Consider the following 26,408-nt stretch of genomic DNA (forward strand, 5'->3'; position numbering starts at 1 on the left):
TGGTGTGGCGCTGTTGCCTGGGAGAGGGTTCGGTTCAGCCGCCTTTTCTTCCTTTAAACGAAATGATCCCTTTCCGCGCGTTGTATTAGATGTGTGTGTTGTGTTTACCTGTTGGGTGCACGTAAATGATGCACGTATGTATAGTTTGGTGTTGAATGACAATAAGAGATACGGATGGGAAAAATCGATCTGTTAATATCGGTACCCGTATTTTAGTTATGAATAACTGGTAAATTTCTGTATTTGTTTGATCTCAATTGTAACGGACATTTTTCTTTTCATACTGATAACAGTATTTAAACCGATGTATCAATTATCTGTCGTATCAGCGGTACTAAAGGGTGTTTGGTTTTAGATACAATTAAAAAAAAAAGTTTGGTAGGGCATTCTGTCGTTTCTGAAACATTGATATCGTCTTCGAGTGATATTGTTTCTGATGAAAATAAGTCAACTTACAGATCAACACGTTATAGAACGAGTATGCCTGTTTCTGAACTGATCGGACAATAAATGTTCGTCATTAGATTAATTCATTATTGAAATTTTAACTATTATCGTGTAACTGTCCTGGTAAATGCTATATTTTGCGCGCTATATAAATTTTTCATTTGATTATTTGGAAGAGAATTTTTGGCTTTGTCAGCAATCTATCAATTGTCTTCAAAATACCGTTAAAAAGTAAAGATATATGCCAGAATGAGATTTTCACTCTGCAGCGGAGTGTGCGCTGATATGAAACTTCCTGGCAGATTAAAACTGTGTGCCCGACCGAGACTCGAACTCGGGACCTTTGCCTTTCGCGGGCAAGTGCTCTACCAACTGAGCTACCGAAGCACGACTCACGCCCGGTACTCACAGTTTTACTTCTGCCAGTATATGTTTCACTAAAAAACTGCTTTACCATACGAAATAGTTAAAGCAAAAGAACGTTAGAAGTTTTAGGAAAAAGTCTATTATTTGACTGACATTTCTGTGAAATAATACAAGAGAAAGAAAGTTACGGCACGAGTAATAAATTAAAAACCTAACAATTCTTTCATAGTTGCTAATATGAGAGGCGAGTAAACAGTTTCCGTTCGAAATCGACACTAACCCCTTGCCTACATGTAGCAGCAACACCCGCAAATGGGTGTGCTACAGCTGATGGTAGTCCCTATTCGCAAATGCGAATTCATTTGATGTATCTCTAAAATTGTCAGCCAAGCGATACGGACATATATGCCCCGCATTTTGACACTTGCAAACTCACTGATCGAAACCTATAGACGAACTACTCGTAATTATATATATATAAGGCCTGGTGGTCCAGCAATAATTCACCTGCAAACCGAGATATCGTGGGTTCGAATCTCGGTCAGACCACGGATTCGTTTTAATCTAGCCTTCATCTCTCAACGGTATGAGGAGTCGCCAGAAATAGCACCTTTTTCGGATTCTACATTAAACTGCAGGTCCTCTTTCTCGGTTGGCTAACGGGGATAGGATAGGGACACGTAGGTCGCCCAAGTGGCGTCCAATAGAGAGACTTGCACCTGGCCATTGAGCCACACGAAACTATTATTATTATTATTATTATTATTTCTTTACTTTCTCAGACGTTAAGTCTGGTTAAAAATGGAAAGTGACGCGGACCTTGATCAAGCGTCACTTCCTATTAACTGTACGGTATGTGTTATATTGCATTTAGGAACTTTCGGGTAATTGAACATGTATCAATAATTACGGATTTCTGTAGTTGTATATATATGTTTGGATGTAGCTGTATTGCCTTGATGTACTGGTGGATATTGTGTGGTATGACTCCTGTAGTTGATAGTATAATTGGTATGATGTCAACTTTATCCTGATGCCACATATATTTGACTTCCTCAGCCAGTTGGATGTATTTTTCAATTTTTTCTCCTGTTTTCTTTTGTATATTTGTTGTATTGGGTATGGATATTTCGATTAGTTGTGTTAATTTCTTCTTTTTATTGGTGAGTATGATGTCAGGTTTGTTATGTTATGTTGTTTTATCTGTTATAATGGTTCTGTTCCAGTATAATTTGTATTCATCATTCTCCAGTACATTTTGTGGTGCATACTTGTATGTAGGAACGTGTTGTTTTATAAGTTTATGTTGTAAGGCAAGCTGTTGATGTATTATTTTTGCAACATTGTCATGTCTCCTGGGGTATTCTGTATTTGCTAGTATTGTACATCCGCTTGTGATGTGATCTACTGTTTCTATTTGTTGTTTACAAAGTCTGCATTAATCTGTTGTGGTATTGGGATCTTTAATAATATGCTTGCTGTAATACCTGGTGTTTATTGTTTGATCCTATAGTGCAATCATGAGTCCTTCTGTCTCACTGTATATATTGCCTTTTCTTAGCCATGTGTTGGATGCGTCTTGATCGATGTGTGGCTGTGTTAGATGATACGGGTGCTTGCCATGAAGTGTTTTCTTTTTCCAATTTACTTTCTTCGTATCTGTTGATGTTATGTGATCTAAAGGGTTGTAGAAGTGGTTATGAAATTGCAGTGGTGTAGCCGATGTATTTATATGAGTGATTGCCTTGTGTATTTTGCTAGTTTCTGCTCGTTCTAGAAAGAATTTTCTTAAATTGTCTACCTGTCCATAATGTAGGTTTTTTATGTCGATAAATCCCCTTCATTATTATTATTATTATTATTATTATTATTATTATTATTATTATTATTATTATTATTAATGTACAGAGCTTCTTAGAGCCATCCCTCGCAGTCGGCGACGGCACCTCTCCGTCGGTACATGAGGTCTGCTTAGTCTCGGTGTAGCCGTGTGAACCGTGATTTATTTTCAAAGAATATTCTTAAGAATTTACTTTATCTACTAGCTATTCATGAAGAACATTAAAACATGTAATCACACTATGTAAGCATGGAAGGAGTTGCCAGGGAGTAACTGATGAAATCATAACCAAATTCCTTTTAACAAATGGGAATTTTATTCACTTAAATAGTGCCTAAAAGCATTTTTTAAAAGAAACAGATTTAAAATTATAATCAGAAAGCACCCTCTAAATATCAAAGTTACAATTTATTCAGAGGCAGAAAGAAACAAGTTCTGACTGTATGAGCTTTCGGGCAGAGAACCTTGCCGCTCCCTTTTGACACGGCCGTATTTAGACCGCTCACAACAGCCTCTGAAAGACTACACTGGTGCAAATCTGCAACACACCAGATTACTTTAAACTAAAAGTTTTAACAATTTACACAAGCACACAAACTATGCACCCCCGTAGGAGAGATGGAAATGGTACAAAACACTAAAAATTAAAATATTAACTTTGCCACCGAAGGTGCAACTTGATTTTAACTTCTAAGAAAAGCCTACGGTGAAAGGGTGGAAACTTTATATATTAAAACGATCATTTAAATAAAAGCCCATGAAATGCAATCTTATGTAAAATTCTACAAGGTTGGCCAAACAAGTTAAGATGCTCTACAATACACAGATACCGCCTCTCAAGATGATAGGCAAGATAAAAACATATTTCAGGAATTAGGCCGTTACACTCGAAGTAATAAATTCGTTCGTACACCAAATCCGACAAACATGACAGAGGCAGCTACTAACGTACGGTAGATTGATAGGGAGATTACCGAACAGCCCGAACCGCAGATTGCTCTAACCCGCCCCTACTCCACAAGGGAAAAATGGACCACCCAATTTATAAACAACCACCTTCCCGCTGGTGGGAAAACGGAGAAGAATGGTGGGACGACCCCACAGCAAAACGGCTGGTGACCTCACCAAGAAAACAAGTAGAATTTAACAAGAGTAAATCAGACAACATACCATCAATCACTTAACTTCTAATAAATTGCGATTTCTCGAGAAGACTTGGTTCAGGACCCCCAAATCGCTCTCCCGAACCGTCCGCTGCCAGCCGCTTCAACGGACGCAGGAAGGCGCGCCGATCTCCCGTCTCACGGCGTCGCAGCTCGCACCGGCCAGACTGATGTCGTGGGTTGACTCCTGTTGCTCTCGTGTCGACCGCGAAGTCACTACACCTCGCTATACGCAGCAGCCCACTGGACTCACGTGACGATCACACATGCGCTGACGCTCAAGACGGACAAGTCATCTTGTGTCTCAGGGCGCGATCGACCAACCGATCGATCCAACCGCCAATGACCATTGCCTGAGTAAACTCGAGCAGACTGGCGGCCTAACGCGCAGACTCAGATGCAGGAACTAAGCCCCGACCGGGCGACCACTCGCTGAGTTCTCTTACTGCCTAACAAATGCGGACGAGAGACAGACTGGCAAGCTGGGGACGAGAGACTGACCCAGACTGACCCCCTGGCGAGCTCATAGCGCCCCTTAAATGCACGTTAACAGGCTACCTTTCCCATTTCCCACCAGAGGGAGACACCAAAGCTGCGACTGCCACAGTGGCGCCACCGCCAGAAACGGAGGGCGACTGCTTCACACTACGCGCTGCGGCGTGCTCTTCAAAACAGCAATTTTTACCACGGCTCACCGTGATTCTTCCTTCGCGTTTCCACTACATCGTCACGTGACCAACATTCAACGTGGACAGCTTCTGAAGGACTGAAATGCCCCTGACGTTGTTGGAGACTAGTCGATGTTCAAAGTCACTGAGCTCTCCTGATGGAACAATCTGCTGTAATTGCTTCTTTACTGACAACCCGGTACTCCACACCTTCCTTTTATACTGATGGGTCCACCTCTCGTGACATCTAGTGGTCAGTTCCACATTACGTAGGAGTGTCCGGATACTAATGATCGCATAGTGTATCTATATTAACGGCTGTAAGAAAAACTGAACGTCCCTCTTATCTATATACCGGGTGATCTAAAAGTCAGTATAAATTTGAAAACTTAATAAACCACGGAATAATGTAGATAGAGAGGTAAAAATTGACACACATGTTCGGAATGACATGGGGTTTTATTAGACCAAAAAAAATACAAAAGTTCAAAAAATGTCCGACAGATGGCGCTGGACAGCAAAGCTGTATTATCAGAATGGGAAATGTGCTAGTTCAGCTTTATGATCCTATCGTCATAGGAAGGGGATTCGAATAGGTAAAGGTTCGTTGACAAATGCAACTGTGGCGAGAGTGATTTCGAAGTTCGAAGCCACGGGTTGTTCAGACGATAGACCCCGTAGTGGCCGACCGAGCACAAGGCGTGATGCTGCTGAGACAGTTCAGGAAGAAATGGAGACTGTAGCAGGTTCGACTATGCACGGGGAAGTCAGCCCTCGTGCAGTCGCACGTTGCACCGTCATTCCGTACACTACTGTTAGGTTGGCACTTAGCCGTACCCTCCGATGCTATCCGTACAAAATCCATCGGCATCACAAACTGTTACCTGGCGATTTAGTGAAGCGGAGGGCATTTGCGGTGTGGGCGTTTCAAAAGATGGCGGAAGATGACGATTGGTTGACTAACGTGTTGTGGACCGACGAAGCTCATTTCACGCTCCGAGGGTCTGTCAACGCCCACAACTACAGAATTTGGGCTACCGAAAATCCTAGAACTGTCGTGGAAACTCCACTGCACAACGAGAAAGTCACGGTATGCGTTGAATTTGCCACATTTACCATTATCGGGCCATTTTTTCTTCGAGGAAATGCGTGATTCTGGTTTTGTAACTGCTACCGTGACTGGTGAGAGATACGCCGATATGTTACAGAATCGCATCATCCCCAGCCCGGCTGATAAACACCTGTTGGAACGTACGATGTTTATGTAGGATGGCGCTCCACCCCATATTGCTAGACGCGTGAAAGATCTCTTGCGCGCGTCGTTTGGTGATGTTCGTGTGCTCAGCCGCCACTTTCGTCATGCTTGGCCTCCCAGGTCCACAGACCTCAGTCCGTGTGATTATTGCCTTTGGGTTACGTGTAGTCGCAAGTGTATCGTGATCGACCGACATCTCTAGGGATGCTGAAAGACAACATCCGACGCCAATGCCTCACCATAACTCCGGACATGCTTTACAGTGCTGTTCACAACATTATTCCTCGACTACATCTATTGTTGAGGAATGATAGTGGACATATTGAGCATTTCCTGTAAAGAACATCATCTTTGCTTTGTCTTACTTTGTTATGCTAATTATTGCTATTCTGATCAGATGAAGCGCCATCTGTCGGAAATTTTTTGAACGGTTTTTTTTTTCTAGTAAAACCCCATGTCATTTTGTGACAATTTGTACCTCTCTATCTACATTATTCCGTGATTTATTCAGTTTTCAAATTTATATTGACTTTTAGATCACCTAGTAGATTATCACAGATGTCTTGCTTCTGTGTTTACTTACTTTTGTGTGCTGGCTTCTGTGATTGGCATAGCTAGTCATTTGCGTGTGATGATGTGACGGAAGCAGGCAGTGAGAGCCGGTTTGGCGGTGTGGTTGCAGCGGGCCGCGGGCTGCGCGTGTCCATGGCGGCGCCCGCGATCGGCCGGCGGCGGACGGCGTCGTGCGTGCGCACCGCCGTCTTCCTGTTCCTCGTCACGTTCGTCTGGCTGCAGCTGCACGTCGCCAGCCTGGGCAGCGCCCGACACGCCGCGCCAGACGCCGCCGCCGCCGCCGCGGACGCCAACGACTCCACCGCCGCCATCCTCAGCATGGTGCCTCAGGTCAGTCGCCGCCCGCGCCCACCTTCACTACACTACTACTAGGCACGCAGGACTGGGAATGTTCGATGATAATCGATTACGATATATCGACCTTGAGACTTATACTCTACTGGCCATTAAAACTGCTACACCAATAAGATATGCAGGTGCAGATTAATTGGACAAATATAATAGAACTGACATGTGATTACATTTTCAAGCAATTTGGGTGCATAGATCCTGAGAAATCAGCATCCAGAACAACCACCTTTGGCCGTAATAACGGCCTTGATACGCCTGGGCATTGAGTCAAACAAAGCTTGGAAGGCGTGTACAGGTACAGCTGCCCATGCATCTTCAACACGATACCACAGTACATCAAGAGTAGTGACTGGCGTATTGTGTCGAGCCAGTTGCTCGGACACCATTGACCAGACGTTTTCAATTGGTGAGAGATCTGCAGAATGTGCTGTCCAGGGCAGCAGTCGAACATTTTCTGTATCCGGGAAGGCCCGTACAGAACCTGCAACATGCGGTCGTGCATTATCCTGCTGAAATGTAGGGTTTCGCAGGGATCGAATGAAGGGTAGAGCCACGGGTCGTAACACATCTGAAATGAAACGTCCACTGTTCAAAGTGCCGTCAATGCGAACAAGAGGTGACCGAGACGTGTAACCAATGGCACCATCAAGCAGGGTGATGCGCCAGTATGGCGATGACGAATACACGCTTCCAATGTGCGTTCACCGCGATGTTGCCAAACACTATCATGATGCTGCAAACAAAACCTGGATTCATCCGAAAAAATGACGTTTTGCCATTCGTGCACCCAGGTTCGTCGTTGAGTACACCATCGCAGGCGCTCCTGTCTGTGGTGTAGCGTCAAGGGTAACCGCAGCCACGGTGTCCGACCTGATAGTCCATGCTGCTGCAAACGTCGTCGAACTGTTCGTGCAGATGGTTGTTGTCTTGCAAATGTCCCCATCTGTTGACTCCGGGTTCGAGATGTGGCTGCAAGATCCGTTATAGCCATGCGGATAAGATGCCTGTCATCTCGACTCCTAGTGATACGAGGCCGTTGGGATCCAGCACTGCGTTCCGTATTACCCTCCTGAACCCACCGATTCCATATTCTGCTAACAGTCATTGGATCTCGACCAACGCGAGCAGCAGTGTCTCGATACGATAAATTGCAATCGCGATAGGCTACAATCCGACCTTTATCAAAGTCGGAAACGTGATGGTACGCATTTCTCCTCCTTACACGAGGTATCACAACAATGTTTCACCAGGCAACGCCAGTCAACTGCTGTTTGTGTATGAGAAATCGATTGGAAACGTTCCTCATGTCAGCACGTTGTAGGTGTCACCACCGGCGCAAATCTTGTGTGAATGCTCTGAAATGATAATGATTTGCATATCACAGCATCTTCTCCCTGTCGGTTAAATTTCGCGTGTGTAGCACGTCATCTTCGTGGTGTAGCAATTTTAATGGCCAGTAGTGTAATATGTTTCAATATCGATATTGGAGTCTTAAACACATCGCATCATCGATGACCAAGACAAATTATAGACACTCGATATCGAAGAGAAACGAGGCTACTTGTTACTGCTGTCAATGATTTTTTTCACCGAATACTGAGTTTTTTAATATCGATTAGCAACAATAACACACAGGAGACCTGAAAACTACCGCCGCACGGAGTGGCCGTGCGGCTTGAGGCGCCATGTCACGGACTGCGCGGCCCCTCCCGCCGGAGGTTCGAGTCCTCCCTCGGGTGTGGGTGTATGTGTTGTTCTTCTCGTAAGTTAGGTTAAGTCAGTTTAAGTAGTGTGCAAGTCTAGTGGCCGATGACCTCGGCAGTTTGGTCCCTTAAGAATTCACACACATTTAAACATTTTGAAAACTAGCTTCGACCGTTACTAGCCATCCTCAGTTTGTGTACGACCACCTCATGGAAACTTTGACTGGTACCATGCAGTGTAGTTGTTGTAAATGTCGCTTCCTATTAGAGTTCAGCTCTATCAAACCTACGGTTCGGTGATTTCGGTACACTACATAAATGACGTAGTAAATTGTAGGATTACCGATAGTATTGGCTGCTTTGGTAGGGAAAGAAATGTAAATGACTGTTTAAGAGAGAAACTAGGAGCCGACGACTCCTCTTTTTTTTTTCTTTGGTTGTTTGTTTTGCACATAATTAGAACCGCACATCATTCGGTGTTAGTCCATTGTGTATTTTATATCCTTCCAGAATACAAACGGCATTTTATAAGCAATAACAATTAGTTGATCGCCTAACTTCTGCGCCTTTATGTAACCAAAGCAATTCCTTTTGTTGCAATTACTCTTTACATGCACAACTATTTGCAATTATTGTTGTTATTTACATTAAATAAAATGTTCTTCGTCATAGTCAAAGTTGAGAGTTCGCTCTAATAGATGATAGATATGAAAGTTGTTTATGAGTAACAGGAACATGTTTAGAGAACAGGACGTCAAACACCTTTCAGCCATCTACCGTTTGATGATGGCTGAAATGTTCGCTATACCAAAGTATTGCTGGCCCCTGTTTTGATCACAACCGAGCTAGAATCACCCTGCACGTCGATCAGGGGCCTGAAGACGGCGTAGCCAAATAAAATAAGTTTGGAAACTAGATGGCTGAATGGTGTTTAATCTGACATCCTGTCGAGTCCCATAACCATCTCTAAAAAGATGGGCATATAGAGGCATGTTTAGAGAAGTTTGACGAAGCACTGAAGCGATGTTTGATATACTTTTGTTTTGTACTTTTTTTATTTTGCCTGTTTTGTTAAGAAAATTGCTTTTTCTAGCGCTATGTGATCAGTTTGTATAGGGTTCTTTATTTTTATTACAACATCCGTCTGTTTCGCGTTACAAGTCAACAATTTTCGAATACAACCTGAATTAAACATTTACAATTTTTATTTTGCTTTAAATGCGGTTTACTTTCAAGTAAAAGACAGGACAAAAATATCCCGTAAGTTACCTGGCCCTCGCTCCGCTTCGACGGTTCACCACCTCCGATTTTCAGAGGAATCTAATAAAATACGCAAAAAAAAGCGATCCTTGTGAGGTAACACTTGAAAGATATGCAATACACACAACATACACGTAACGCAGGTACGAGCGTTAACTGACACGTAACGCAGGTACGAGCGTTAACTGACAAGCGCTACCGTACTCTACGTTAACTCAGGACAACCTACTGTAGCCTACGACAGTTTCACAATTCTGCTTTCTAAGCATGACAAGATTTCCTCTTGTTTCAAGTATGAGTTCGAAGCTGACTTCTTTAACAACACAGCAGACAAATTGTCCTCTTATCTTGGACGCTACTGTGTATATCTTGATCTGAAGATGACGAGTAAGGGTCGAAACTTGTTATCAGATTTCCTGTATGCGATCGTGGCTAATAAAGATTTTACAAAAAATCAACATTCATTAAAATAAATAAACTCTGTCTCTGTGTTGACAATGTCAGGTAACTGCAATAATGTTTTCGTCATTTAAACGTATCTTCTTCTTAATGTATAACGACACCAGTACCACACATTTTCGACTTGTTAGATACTGCTGTGGAGATGTACTCCGCAACCCACTGTGAAATGCATGGCATAGGGTACGTCGCATAGTAACAGGTGTTAGGGCTTTCTCCCTTTACATTCACGTATGGAGAGCGGGAAATACGTGTTTGCTAGATGCCTCTGAGAGTGTTGTAATAATTCTGATCGTTTATTCGCGATCCCTTTGGAAGCAGTATGTAGAGGTTTGTAACACACTCCTATATTCATCACTTGAAGTTGGTTCTAGAAACTTTCTGAGAAGGTTCACACGAAATAGAGGCAGTCTTTCTTCCGGCGTCTTCCAGTCAGTTCTTTCAGCGTATTCGTGACTCTCTCCCACGGGTCGAACAGACTTGCGACCATTCGTACTGCCCTTCTTTGATTCGTTCAATATTCCCTGTTAGTCCTATTTGGTATAGGTCACACACACTTGACCATTGTTCTAGGATGAGTTGCGTCTGTATGAGTTGTCCGATTCCAACTCAGGCTCATTGATATTGTACTCATAGGATAATACATGTTTTTTTTGTGAAGTGCACAGTTTTAGATTACTGAATCTTTAAAGCAAGTTGCCAATCTTTGCATCACTTTGAAAGAAGTTGCGCAAATTTTCAGTCAGACCAATACAAGGTTTCAGACAATATTTCATTACAGACAACCGCATCGTCTGCGAAAAGTCTGAGGTTAGTATTAATATTATCCACAAGGACATTAAAGTATGACATTATCAGAGAAGTCCCGGGGACACACCCGAAGTTACTTCTCCATCTGCCGATGACTCTCCATCAAAGATGGATCACGGAGTCCCGGGTTCGATTCCTGGCCGGGTTGGGGATTTTCTCTGCCCGGGGACTGGGCGTTTGTGTTGTCCTCATCATTTCATCCTCATCATCATCATTCGTGACAGTGGCGAGATAGCATTGTGTAAAAATTGGACTGCGTCAGAATTGGGACTTTGTACGGGCGCTCATAACTGCGCAGTTGAACTCCCCACAAACCAAATATCATCTTCATCCATCAAAGATAACATGCTGCGTCCTCCCTATCGAAGAATCCCTAGTCCAGTCACAAATTTCGCTTGATACCCCAGACGATCGAACTTTTGATAATAAGCGTCGATGTGGTACTAAATGAAATACTTTCCGGAAATCGAGGAATGCTACATCTACTTCACTGCGTTCACCCATAGCTTTCAGTATCTCATGTGAGAAAAGTAAAAGTTGGTTTTAAATTATGTATGATTTCGGAATCCGTGCTGGTAGGCATGGAGGAGACAATTCTGTTCAAGATACGTCATTACGTTTGAGCTAGAATATCTTCTAGTATTCTGCAGTAAATGGATGTCAAGTGTATACTGGATGGAAGTTTTGTGGATCACTGTGACCTGTGCTCCCTTCAACCACTGGGCGCGGTTTTTTGTAACTCAGCCGCAAAGTCAGTATAGAATCTCAAATGGATTCCATAGGCCATGGAACTTTGTTAAATTTTAACGATTTCAGCTTTTTCTCAATGACACTGACACTAATATCTGTATCACTCGTCTTTTCAGTAGCACGAGAATTAAATTAGGGCAATAATCTTGGGGTTTCCTTTGTACAGGAACATTTGGAAACGTAGTTAAACATTTCCGCTTTTCTTTTGCTACCCTCAGTTTTAATTCCTGTCCCTTCGTTTTGGGACTGAACACTAACTGTCGTGCCACTAACAGCATTCACATATGACCAGAGTTCCTTACGTCAGGCGAGCCTGCTGGTCGATACAAGGATCCAGTTATAATTTTATGTCCAATTCTGATATTCTGTCTTCCTGAAAATATTTTTAATTTTTTTTTAAATTATAAATTATGCTTTGAATTAGGGAAGTACATTCTCCGTTTCTGATAAGTAAAATTATATCTGATTGAACTGAATAAAGTACATACATACGTAAAGAAAACTGACACTGCAGTGTCAAGGCTTTTCAGATGTTCTGTCAGTTGTTGAATAACAAATCCTCTGGTACTTCAAAAACAATTAGTACAAATAATAAATACTTTCAGCACTCTTTTCATTTTTACACTGTCTGTGTTAATATTAAAGACGATTACCAAATGACACGGCAGTACAGCATCATTGCATTTGCCGACGAGAGATGTCAGCGAGTTGTTGATACTTTTTATATTTTTTAACATTTACGTTCTTACGAAAGGCTTCACAGAAATTGAGAAGATTTCCGTGTTACGCTTAATGTGGCGTGAGCAGTAAGAATCGATTTTACTTGGAATTACCAACATCTAATAAGAAGTATTACAGTCTGTAGACAAAAACTGTAATCAGCCTCCTCACTGGTTTGATGCCGCCCGCGACGAATTCCTCTCCTGTGCAGACCTCTTCACCTCAGACCTGCAACCTACGTCCTCAATTAGTAGCTGACTGTATTCCAATCTCTGTCTTCCTCTACACTTTTTACCCTCTACAGCCCCCTACAGTACTATGAAAATTATTCCCTGATATCCTAACACATGTCCTTTCTTCTTTTCCGTGTTTTTCATATGTTCCTTTCTTCGCCGATTCTGCGAAGGGCTACCTCATTCCTAGCTTTATCAGTCAATCCAAGTTTCAATGTTCTTCGATAGCACTTCATCTCAGCTGCTTCGATTATTTTTTTCCTTTTCCGGTTCTCCCACACCCAGTGATTCAACAACAAAACAATGCTGTCTTCCAAACGTCCAATCTTAGAAAATTCTTCCTAAAATTAAGACCTATCTTTGATACTAGTGGACTTCTTTTGGCCAGGGATGCCCTCTTGGCTATTGCTAGTCCACCTTGCTTCGTCCATCAAGGATTATTTTGCTTCGAAGGTAGCAGAATTCCTTCATCTCGTCTAATTTGTGATCACCAATTTTGATAAGTTTCTCCCTATTCCCATTTCTGTAACTTATTACCTTAGACTTCCTTCGATTTACTCTCAGTCTATGTTCTGCACTCATTAGCCTGCCCATTCCATTTAGAAGATCCTGAAAGTCTTCTTCACTGTCACTGAGGAGAGAAATGTCATCTCTGATATCCTTTCACTTGAATTTTAATTTTACTCTTGAACCTATCTTTTATTTCCAACATTGCTTCTTCGATGCACAGATGAATAGTAGGGGCGAAATACTTCATCCCTGTCTTACATCCTTCCAAACTTAGTTCCCTCTTGGTTGCTGCACATATTGTATATTATCGACCATCCCGTATAATTTACTCCCATTTGTCTCAGAATTTCGAACATCTTGCACCATTTTACACTGCCGAACGCTTTTTCCAGGTTGACAATTCTCCAAGCTTGCTCCCATTATCAACCGCAATCTCAGAACTCTCTCTCTGGTGCCTTTACCTTTCCTAATGCCAAAATGATATTTCTCTAACAGATTCTCAGTTTTATTTTCCAATCTGCTGTCTATTATTCTTTTGAGGCTGATTGTGAAATAATTCTCGCACTTGTCAGCTCTTGAAATCTTCGGAATTGTGTGTATGGTGATTTTCCGAACATCTGATGGATATCTACCGTCTCGTACAGTGAGGTGACGAAAGCCATGAGATACCACCTAACATCGTGTCGGATGTCCTGCCCTGCGTAGTGCAGCAACTCGACGTGGATGGATTCAACAAGTCGTTGGAAGTTCTCTGCAGAAATACTGAGCCACGTTGCCTCCAGAGCCCTTCATAATCCTGAAAGTCTTGCCAGCGCAGGACGATCCGCACGAATCGATCTCTCGATAATGTCCCATAAATGTTCAATAGGATCGATGTCGGGCGATCTGGGTGGCCAAAGCATTCGCTCGAACTGTCCAGAATGTTCTTCAAACTAACTGCGAACAGTTGTGGCCCGATGACATGGCGCACTGCCATCCATAAAAACTCTGTTGCTGTTTGGGAACATGAAGTCCGTGAATGGCTGTAAATGGTCTGCAAGTAGCTGAACATAACTATTTCCAGTTATCGGCTCAGTTGGACCCGAGGACCCAGTTGACTGCGTTTAAACACAGCCCACACCATAATGGAGCCACCACCCCACCCCAGGAGAGGTGCAGCAGGCGATGTCGTGCTGTTAGTATAAGCACTCGCGCCGGTTGTCTGCTGCCATAGCCCATTAAGGGGCTCCGGAAAGGCTCAAAATCATGAAAAGTTCAATTTTTACTTTTTTGCGTTTTCTGAATCTGCAGACTATTACCTTTTAATAGACATATAATTTATTCAATTCCGAAGACTACAACTATTTTTAAATTTTTTTTGAAATGTGTTCTACATGGGCGTGACCCACTGTGGCGCTGTTAAACTGCTGTCAAATGGTGTTATTATTAACGTCCGTGTTCATCAGGTACATTTTAGTGATGTGAGATAAAATATGTGTTGTGGCTAACCTGTGATGGTTCAATATATATCGCTGGTGTGATTGTCGATTGTTTCATGTTTATTTACTCTGTCGTTATCTCGAAAATATTCGTAATTAATTCTGTTTCTTGAGTCTCTGTTTTGTTGAGGTATAATAATGAGTAAAAGTAAAGTTATTAGAAATCCTCTGAAGGCTTTTAAGAAAAGGAGAAATGTTGGAAAGCCAAAGGTATTTAGAAATATGGGAATGAAGATAGGTTCTAACATGGTACGAGCGATGCTTGCTTTAGACAAGGAACGCCTTCGGGCTGCAGACAGGGCTGTAAAGAGTCTAGAAATACAAGCAAGAGTAAACAGGAGGAGGAACAAGAGGAAGCTGGAGGAGGAGTTTGCAGAGGATGAAGATAATCCATCCTATGGACCTGGAATGCACTAAAAAGTTAATCCAATCTTTGTCGCTCGATTCAAATGGTTCAAATGGCTCTGAGCACTATGGGACTTAACATCTATGGTCATCAGTCCCCTAGAACTTAGAACTACTTAAACCTAACTAACCTAAGTACAGCACACAACACCCAGCCATCACGAGGCAGAGAAAATCCCTGACCCCGCCGGGAATCGAACCTGTCGCTCGATTCCCAAAACTTTTATTTTCTCATACTAATTACATGTTTTCTAAGGATCTTCCAAACATATTTGTTTCAAACTTTCAGTAAATGTTACACAGTACCTTCTGCATAATTTAACACAGCCTTTTTCCAAAAAACTGTATATTTTTGAATATATAAATAAAAAATGCAAAAAAATGTTGTGAATTTTCATTACAATTGAAAAAAAATCATCTTTAATAACTGAACTAAAATTTTGTAAAATCCCTGTGTTAAGTTGTAGCCCATATTCCAATAAATAATCTGTAAAAAGTTCAACTTCCTACCTCAAATACTTTGTGAGGAAAGATGTAATTTATAAGCGTTATTTTAACATTGCAAGTATAGGGCGTTCCGGAGCCCCTTAACGCCATATTTCGCCGCGACGTCCTAACAGATACCTTCGTCGCACGTCCCATATTGATTTATGCGATTATTGCTTGTCTGTTAGCATTGACACCTCTACGCAAATGCCGATGCTCTCGGTCGTTAAGTGAAGGCCATCGGCCATTGCGTCGTCAGTTGTGAGAGGTAATGCCCAAAGTTTGGTAGACTCGGCACACTCTTTACACTATTGATCTCGGAATACTGAATTTCCTAGCGATTTCCGAAGTGGAATGACCTATGCGCCTAGCTCCATCTACCATTCCGTGTTCAAAGTCTGTCAAGTCCCGTTGTGCGCCCATAATCACGTCGCAAACCTTTTCACATACATCATCTGAGTACAAATGTCAGCTTCGCCAACGCTCGGTATTTTCACACCTTGTGTACGCGATACTACGGCCGTCTGCATACATGCTTGACGCTATCCCACGACTTTTGTACCTCAATGTGCATTCTACACACCAACGAGAATAGTCGTTTTGCTTCCAGTTTCCCCAACGGTTTAAGAAATCCATGGAATTTTATCAACCCCTTCTGCCTTATTTGATCTTAAGTGTTCCTCTTTTAAATTCTGAATCTAATACTGGTTCTCCTGTCTTTTCCCTGTCGGCTTCCGTTTATTCTTGTATCACTCCATAAGACAAGTCGACCTCTCCTACAGGTCTGCAGTGTACTCTTTCCACCTATGCGCCCTCTCCGTTGCATTCAACAGTGGAATTCACGTTTCACTCTTTACTTTAACTTTCTCCGAAGGTTATTTTGACTTTCCTATACGCTCAGTCTTACCGACAATCATTTCTCTTTCGACAACTTCACATTTTTCTTGCAGACATTTTGCCTTTCCTTCCCTGCACTTCGTATTTATTTCATTCCTAAGTGATTTATATTACTGTATTTCTGTCTTTCCTGGAACATTTTTGTACGTCCTTCTTTCGTTGATCAGTATTTCTTTTGTTCCCTGTTCCTTTGTAGATACCTTCTTCGTACCTATGTTTTTCTTTCCATCATCTGCGATTGCCCTTTTCAGAGATGCTCACTCCTCTTCAACTGAATTGCCTACTGTGGTATTACATACTGCACTACCCACCATCCTATGTCTTGAACTATTTGCTGAATGTATTCCAGTATCTATTTTCCTCTACAGATTTTGCCGGCCGGGGTGGCCGAGCGGTTCTAGGTGCTACAGTCTGGAACCGCGCGACCGCTTCGATCGCAGGTTCGAATCCTGCCTCGGGCATGGATGTGTGTGATGTCCTTAGGTTAGTTAGGTTTAAGAAGTTCTAAGTTCTAGGGGACTGATGACCTCAGAAGTTAAGTCCCATAGTGCTCAGAGCCATTTGAACTCTACAGATTTTGCCATCTTAGCTCTCTCTAGTATCATGGAAGTTATTCCCCGATGTCTTAACAGCTATCCTATCACTGTGTCCTTTGTTCTTGTCAGAGTTGTCCATATATTCCTTTTATCTCCGATTCTGCGCAGAACCTCCTCATTCCTTTTCTTGGGGGATCCACCTAATTTTCAACATTCGTCTGTAACACCACATCTCAAATGCTTCGAGTCATTTCTGTTCAGGTTTTTCCACAGTCTATGTTTGAATAACATAATGTGCTGTGCTCCAAACGTACATTCTCATAAATTTCCTCCTCAAATTAAGTCTTATGTTTTGATACTAGCAGACTTCTCTTGGCCAGGAAAGTCCTTTTTGCTAGTACTAGTCTGCTTCTTATGTCCTCCTTGCTCCGTCCGTCGTTGATTATTTTGCTGCGTAGGTAGCATAATTCCTTAACTTCATCTACTTCCTGACCATCAGTTCTGATGTTTTCTCGCTCTTCTCATTACATTCGTCTTTCTTCGATTTACTCTCAATCCATGCTCTGTACTCATTATATTATTCATTCCATTCCGCAGATCCTATAATTCTTCTTCACTTTCACTGAGAATAGTAATGCCATCAACGAATCCTGTCATTGATATTCGTTCGCCTTGAAATTTAATCCCATTCTTTTCATCATTGCTTCTTCGCTGTATAGATTGAACGGTAGGGGCGAAAGTCTACAGCCCTGTCTTACCCGCTTCTTAAACTGAGCACTTCGTTCTTCTACTCTTATTATTATTCCCTCTTGGCGGTTGTACATGTTGCATAATACACATCTCTCCCTATAACTTACCCGTATACCACTCAGAATTTCGGACATTTTTCATCGTTTAACATTATCGAACGCTTTTTCCAGATCGACAGATCCTGTGAAAGTGTCTTGATTTTTCTTCAGTTGTGCTTTCATATCAAGCGCAACGTCAGAAGTATCTCTCTGGTGACTGATTGTCTTTTAATAGATCCTCAGTTTCCTTTTCCATTCTGTTGCATATTATTCTTGTCAGCGTGAACTGTTAAGCTGAATGTGCGATAATTCTCGCACTTATCAGCTCTTGTAGTCTTCGGAATTGTGCAGCTGATATTTTTCCGAAAGATCCTATCTTAGTGAACTTCAAACGCGTCTCATCATTCCTCAGTACTTCATTATCACACTTTCTTCCACACGGATTCTTCCGTGTGGTTCTCTTAAACTTCGATTTGCTCTTCTAAATTACTAAATTGTGGAGTGAGTCTATATTTGCTCCTGGGTACGCCTTACAATCCAATATCCGATTTAGGAACCTGTCTGACCATCATGTAATCCAGATGGAATCTTCGCGTCCCTCCAGGCCTTCTCTCCAGGCCTTTTCCAAATATACCTCCTCCTCTTGTAATTCTTGAACAGCTGAATAGCTGAAATTTGTTGTGGAACTCAATTAGTATTTCACCTCTCTCATTCGTACTACCATGTCAATATTCTCCCGTAACCTTGTCTTCTATCCCTTTCACCTACAACCGCATTCCAGTCCCCAATGCTGTATTTATTGATTAATGAATGTGATGTTGAATGTTCGATACAGAAACAGCCAAAGTTACAAGTTTCACTTTGTATTTAACTGCTGACTAGTTTAGGTTTACCTAAACCCATTTTCAAATCATCCTGGCAGACAAAAGAGTGTTCTCCGAAATAGCTTACAAACCATGTTAAGATTATACGTTTAACAAAGTTTAGCCATGGACAGTGAAAAAACAAACATATAATTGTTCATGGTTAAACTTGATTTTGTTATACGTATATGTATAATCTTCCCATGGTTTATGAGCTGTTTCGGAAAACACTATTTTGCCTTTCGGGATGATTTAAAAATGGGTTCAGGTAACACAAAGCTAGTCATCAGTTAAATAAAACGTGAACCTTGTAACTTTGGCTGTTTCTATATCGAACTGTTTAACACAAGTTGCTATCCTACAATTAATCCAGTGTGCTGAAAATTCATGAATGTTGGGTGTATTTGTATGCTAGTTTTTGCGCCATTCTATAAATTCATCATTTAACGTCGATTTTTTGGATCGATTGTTATCAGCGATCGATGTTTATACGTCGATGATGAAATCGAAGCAAACATCGATGATCTGCCAATGTCACCTATCCCTACATAGGAGTCAAAGGTTGAAACGCAGCATTCAAAATAAAACAATTTGCTACATCATATTTAGTGTAATCCGCGCAAAAAAGGTTTGTATCATTTGCACAATCGCAAAAGTGTGTGTGGGCTTAGTCATGGGCAACAACAAATTAAATATTAAGCATTACGAAACCTGAAAAAAGGTTTTCTCTACCGTGAAATAAAAACAATACGACAACCAAAATGAAACGTATTTATCCTAAAGTGCACATCTGGACAAGTAAAATGAGATGCACAGTTATATTCAATAGCGCGTTGCCCCATCCCACGTATTGTAACATTCTTCGCTCCTACTTGGCGTGCTGTCCACAAAATGGTGGACATGGTGTCACCCAAACCAGTCCCTCCGTCCTTCGGAAACCCCTCTGAGATCATCCAGTGCGTGACGAAGGTTTCTGCGACGACGCACCGCACGTTTCAACTCGTCCCAAGCTTGCTCCATAGGGTCCATGTCACTAGTTATGTATTCGGTTGATTCATGCCTCCCTCAGACACATAATCAAGACATGGGTGTGGTGGTCCGCGTACATTAATGTCTTGAATTTATCGCCGAAATGGCCGAGCGGTTCTAGGCGCTTCAGTCTGGAACCGCGCGACCGTTACGGTCGCAGGTTCGAATCCTGCCTCGGGCATGGATGTGTGTGATGTCCTTATGTTAGTTAGGTTTAAGTAGTTCTAAGTTCTAGGGGACTGATGACCTCAGATGTTAAGTCCCATAGTGTTCAGAGCCATTTGAACCATCGCCGAAATATTGTCTTTAGACGTCTAAGTAAACCGTCAAAACATCGCGTACAGTCAAAAGACAACTCGGTTGTAAACCCTGAAACTTATAAATCATCAGTTTTGGCGGGAAAGAGTTGAAGGGGCACATTAAGAACGAAGTTTAAGATTAAAAAAGTTATGATGTTTGTGCAGAAGTTTTTTGAGCAGTTTATTAGCAGAGTAATGCAGTGGTATAAATGAATTTAATGTGAATATTGGGCTTATACTGTGCCAGAACTACGTAATCGTATACATTGATGTTGACGTAACGATATGTGATCCGATGATGAAATGGGTGTAAGGTTACAAATCCTCAATCGATCGTAATTTTTTTTTCTGTCACTTATCGCTTCTTTCCTCTCTGCTAGTGATTTTCATTTGTGAAAAATGTCAGTTTGCCTGACCACTTCCGATTCAGGCGCCTTTGTGGCTGGATAAAGTTGGGGAAAGGCAAAGGCATAGCACCACCAATAGGGCGATCCTAGTAAAGCACTGTGGTGTCTAAAACATGCTTCAGGGTTTAGGACAGCTTTAGTTTGCGTTTTTCATTTTTATAATTACTTATGTATTATGTTACATAAAATTTGAAAAAATAATCACGCATGTACATACTGCTGAAAACGTAAGTTATTTTTCACTGAAAAAGCGTGCAAATTTATATTTCCATACTTTTTTGATTCAGCAGATAATATTTATAAAAAATTCATCAAAGCGACGCAGTTAAATTCCGAACTGAGCACTAAATCAGACATGCTCTTGTTGCTATCTAAAGCAATCGAAAATATTTCCAGTTCTGTGTACGTTGAAGTCTAGACAAATGAATATTACCGAAATCTTATTTTTTTCCTTTTCAGGACACGTTAATTACTTGTGTAGGATCCACTAAATATTGTCTGATATATTCTCTTTCTCCTTCACCAAATATAATGCTTAGAGAATGGTTCGCTTACCATCAGGCTGGCTTTGAGGTGCTGTGTCATTTGTTGTTGGATATTCCTCGCTGGGTTATCTAGTTCTGCAACTTTTCACTTTTATCGTTTCATTGCTATCCAATTTTTCCATACGGACACCTGGATGTCCAGTTCTTGCAGACGCATATACAGGGTGTTTCACAAGTCATATTACACACTTGTATAAGCCGTTGAGGGGACTTAGTAGATCAATTTTTACATCGGAACCCATGTCCGGAAACGACACTTTAGAGTATATATATAAACAGGGTGATTCCGTAATGTCACAAACTTTCAAGGGTGATGGAGACGGATAAATGTATCAATTTGAGGTAAGGGTCCCTGGTTCGGAAACGGTTCTGATACCTCTGACAGTGGAATACATTTACCGGTACTGTTGTTGCTAAGACTGCACGGTATGCATATTTCAGAGGTACTAGTATGGACCAAGTCAAGAAAGAATGTCTATAAACATGGGCTCTAAAGTGCATACCTGAGGAGCTATAAGCACTTGTTCGTCTTCGCTGTGTGAAACGTACCCCTCTACTGAACTAGTGCTGATAGCTCTTAAAATATGCATTTTACAGCCCACGTTTGCTAGTCATTTTTGCTTGTTTTGATTCATACTACTACCTCTGAAAGCTGCCTACCCTACAGCATTAGCGCCAACAGTACAGGTACGAGGGGTGTTTGAAAAGTCCGTGCAAAGTCCGAGAGATGGCACCACCGGCGCGTATCTGTGTCATGTTTAATTAGTAGCAAATTTGGAAAGAACGCACACCAAGTTTCAGCCATGGGATTCGCAAGGGATAATCCTCATTGGGAAGGGAGGAAGACAGGGTTGTAGCCTTTCCCCGATGTTATTCAATCTGTATATTGAGCAAGCAGTAAAGGAAACAAAAGGAAAAGTCGGAGTAGGTATTAAAATCCATGGAGAAGAAATAAAAACTTTGAGGTTCGCCGATGACATTGTAATTCTGTCAGAGACAGCAAAGGACTTGGAAGAGCAGTTGAACGGAATGGATGGTGTCTTGAAGGGAGGATATAAGATGAACATCAACAAAAGCAAAACGAGGATAATGGAATGTAGTCGAATTAAGTCGGGTGATGTTGAGGGTATTAGATTAGGAAACGAGACACTTAAAGTAGTAAAGGAGTTTTGCTATTTGGGGAGCAAAATAACTGATGATGGTCGAAGTAGAGAGGATATAAAATGTAGACTGGCAATGGCAAGGAAAAGCGTTTCTGAAGAAGAAAAATTTGTTAACATCGAGTATAGATTTAAGTGTCAGGAAGTAATTTCTGAAAGTATTTGTATGGAGTGTAGCCATGTATGGAAGTGAAACATGGACGGTAAATAGTTTGGACAAGAAGAGAATAGAAGCTTTCGAAATGTGGTGCTACAGAAGAATGCTGAAGATTAGATGGGCAGATCACATAACTAATGAGGAGGTACTGAATAGGATTGGGGAGAAGAGGAGTTTGTGGCACAACTTGACCAGAAGAAGGGATCGGTTGGTAGGACATGTTCTGAGGCATCAAGGGATCACCAATTTAGTATTGGAGGGCAGCGTGGAGGGTAAAAATCGAAGAGGGAGACCAAGAGATGAATACACTAAGCAGATTCAGAAGGATGTAGGTTGCAGTAGGTACTGGGAGATGAAGAAGCTTGCACAGGATAGAGTAGCATGGAGAGCTGCATCAAACCAGTCTCAGGACTGAAGACCACAACAACAACAACAACAACAATCCTCATCGACTATCTGGAAAAGGGTAAAACTATTATAGGTGCATATTACTCATCGTTATAGGACCGTTTGAAAACCGAGCTGCAAGAAAAACTCCGGCGATTTGACCGCAAAAATGTCCTTTTCCATCACGACAATGCACCAGCACACACCTCAGCAGTTGTGGTCTCAAAATTAATGGAAATGGGATTCCAACTCGTCTCTCGTCCCCTCTATCCTCCAGACTTGGCTCCCTCGGACTACTACTTGTTCCCAAATTTGAAGAAAATTTTATTCAAACGAGGAGGTGATTGCAGCAACTAATAGCTATTTTACAGACTTGGACAATTCATATTATTCGGAAGGGATCAACAAATTAGAACAGCGTTGGATGAAGTGTATAAGTCTAAAAGGAGACTAAGTTGAAAAATAAAAAAGGTTTACCTCAAACACGTAAGTAGCTTTTATTTTTGCACGGACTTTTCAAACGCCCCTCGTACATGTATTCCACTGTTAGAGGTATTAGAACCGTTTTCGCTAGTTACTTTAGACTCGTTCGTTTCCGATCCAGGGATCCTTAACTCATATTGATACATTTACCCTTCTGCATCATCCTTGAAAGTCTGTAACGTCATCATGGAATCACCCTATATGTACATACATTTACAGGTGCCGGCGCCTAAAACTTTGACGCTCTGTAGCGCCGTTGGATGACGACTCCGGACGGGGTTTTCTATGTAAACCTTGAGCTATTAAGTTTCCTGTACAATCTACAGAAGTTTGTAACGTAAATTGTGAAACATCCTGTAAATTCGGTGACCGGCAAATATTCAAACAAGCCTTTATACGTAACGCTATAATAGTTCTCCGTCCTTCAACTCTCCGCGTCAACTTATGTGTGTCACTCTTAACATTGTCGAAAAATTTTAAGTAAATTCATAACTTTAAAGCAAAACCGTCTTGTAAATCATATCTAATAAAAGAAGGTGTCACTGCAGGCCATGAACAAAACACAATACCGAAGCGTCAACTAAGTGCTGAACCTAAACGCTGAACGTGTTTACGCACGCCGCTAGTCAAAGTGAGATATAAACCACAGCAGCTAGAAAACAGTGTTGACGCAGTTCATGTAACGTCAGCTTTATGTGAGTTGGTAGAACATAGCACTTTTTCTGCCTCAATGAATTATAAGGTATTCGCTGAAATGTATCAGGGCCGGATTAAAAGAAGCGGGAGGTGTGTTGCTGGAAGAGGACAATAGTTCTTCCGGTATGGACTCCAATAGTGCGATAATATTCAAATTCGGCACTTGTGAAAGCCAGGGAACAATTATATATCATCTTTCTCATCAAATAAATTTCGAACCTTTCCAGAACGAGGGCATTAACGTCTCGGAATATACATTCCATGCTGGGAACAAGACTTGCGACAGTGAATGCATCCGAAATGCTTGCACACACATGCACGTCCTTGTTAGTGTCGTCATAGGCCGTGCCAATACTCCTGAAATTACAGCACAAACGTTGCAGAATCTACATTATTCTTCACAGTCGGAAGACGACAATCAGGATGCTACGCTAGCTAAACATGTCCTGTTGCCATAAATGATATAACATGATAACTCGTACTTCCATTCACAGCAAAGAAATATATTTTCGCAGCTACACTTGACGTTCACTCAGTCATTATTGGCTTCGAGGTAGTTACTGATTTTTCAAGTGCCTTCAATAGTCAGTTACAGCCATCGTAGGCATTTGAAAATGAAGCACATACATCGAAATAGTTATCTCTGAATAATCATCTTTAATAAGAGTAGCCGCTAAAATAATTCTTTTTTAATTCAACGTTATCGGCTGCAGACCAACAGGTTATCTCCACTAAGTCTACGAGAATTACGAAATGTTGTTGTTGTTGTTGTTGTTGTTGTTGTGGTCTTCAGTCCTGAGACTGGTTTGATGCAGCTCTCCATGCTACTCTATCCTGTGCAAGCTTCTTCATCTCCCAGTACTTACTGCAACCTACATCCTTCTGAACATGCTTAGTGTATTCATCTCTTGGTCTCCCTCTACGATTTTTACCCTCCACGCTGCCCTCCAACGCTAAATTTGTGATTCCTTGATGCCTCAAAACATGTCCTACCAACCGATCCCTTCTTCTCGTCAAGTTGTGCCACAAACTTCTCTTCTCCCCAATCCTATTCAATACCTCCTCATTAGTTACGTGATCTACCCACCTTATCTTCAGCATTCTTCTGTAGCACCACATTTCGAAAGCTTCTATTCTCTTCTTGTCCACACTATTTATCGTCCATGTTTCACTTCCATACATGGCTACACTCCATACAAATACTTTCAGAAACGACTTCCTGACACTTAAATCTATACTCGATGTTAACAAATTTCTCTTCTTCAGAAACGATTTCCTTGCCATTGCCAGTCTACATTTTATATCCTCTCTACATCGACCATCATCAGTTATTTTACTCCCTAAATAGCAAAACCCCTTTACTACTTTAAGTGTCTCATTTCCCAAATTACGAAATATGTTTCCATTATTTGTTAGTCAACAGTCTGCACACCGAGCTAGAGTGAACTCTTTTTTGCATTCACCTGGTTGCGAAGATGTTTGCTAATAACAACGGTGCTGTGACTGTTTAGGTTGCGCATTGTATATCGCAATGACGTCTTTGACATCCGGCCACTGTGGCCGAGAGGTTCTAGGCGCTTCCGTCCGGAACCGCGCTTCTGCTACGGTCGCAGGTTCGAATCCTGCCTCGGGCGTGGATGTGTGTGATGTCCTCAGGTTAGTTAGGTTTAAGTAGTTCTAAGTCTAGGAGACTGATGACCTCAGATGTTAAGTCCCATAGTGCTTAGAGCCATTTGAACCATTTTGAACGTCGCTGACAGTGTTCCCTCATCACCCGTTACTTCATTGGAGTCGGTCTTTTCAGTACACATAATGTTGCATTCGAATGCAAAAAAAGCTCTCCCCCCTCTCCCCACCCCAAACAAACACACAAGTACAGCAATGCTGCGCTCACGCTCGGGTTCTGATCTCCCAAACACATGGGAATGAACGTGGACTTCAGCCAGATGTGGTCATGTTCCAAAGGCCAACAACGCAGCACTCATTGCAAACTAAGAACAAACTGCGAAAACAGCCTAGCCAGTCACAAGTTAAATGCCGGCCGAAGTGGCCGCGCGGTTCTGGCGCTGCAGTCTGGAACCGCGAGACCGCTACGGTCGCAGGTTCGAATCCTGCCTCGGGCATGGATGTGTGTGATGTCCTTAGGTTAGTTAGGTTTAACTAGTTCTAAGTTCTAGGCGACTAATGACCTCAGCAGTTGAGTCCCATAGTGCTCAGAGCCATTTGAACCATTTTTATTTTCACAAGTTAAACGTTTAGTCCCAAACTTACTGCAAAGGAATTAAAGGCAAAATTGCGTTGGTATCATTAGTACGACGCGAATAAGCGTGCGCGGATCGGCATTCTTGATTTAGGGTAGCGGGCCACTGGTACAGTGCACGTGACACTCCACCAGTGCCCCTGGTTGGTTGTCGTATTTATCAAGCTCGGCGTCACATGCATATCTGGTGCGCTGTCGTAATCGATATCTGCGCTGGACCTGGGTACAAGAGACAATCCACTTCAATGGTCTGCTGCATAAGTACGGCGGCGCTGCTTATTTATCTTCTTCATACGAACATCGATAATAAACGTAGTTGTTTCAGCGGAACACGGCCTGCCCTGAAGCGACATACTACACTCCTGGAAATTGAAATAAGAACACCGTGAATTCATTGTCCCAGGAAGGGGAAACTTTATTGACA

General features: G+C 41.9%; 1 protein-coding gene across 4 annotated transcripts in view; it reads left to right on the plus strand.

The window, feature by feature from the left end:
- The window catches only part of LOC126259174 (alpha-1,6-mannosyl-glycoprotein 2-beta-N-acetylglucosaminyltransferase), a 460,896-nt gene that overhangs the window by 309,710 nt on the left and 124,778 nt on the right, over nt 1-26,408 (plus strand). For all 4 annotated transcript variants that reach the window (XM_049955741.1, XM_049955744.1, XM_049955743.1 and 1 more), the window contains one exon: nt 6,422-6,642. In XM_049955741.1, coding sequence (XP_049811698.1) covers nt 6,422-6,642 — 221 coding nt within the window. The remainder of the gene's footprint in view (nt 1-6,421; nt 6,643-26,408) is intronic.

Source organism: Schistocerca nitens, chromosome 5 (genome assembly GCF_023898315.1).
Source record: "Schistocerca nitens isolate TAMUIC-IGC-003100 chromosome 5, iqSchNite1.1, whole genome shotgun sequence".
Lineage (NCBI taxonomy): Eukaryota > Metazoa > Arthropoda > Insecta > Orthoptera > Acrididae > Schistocerca > Schistocerca nitens.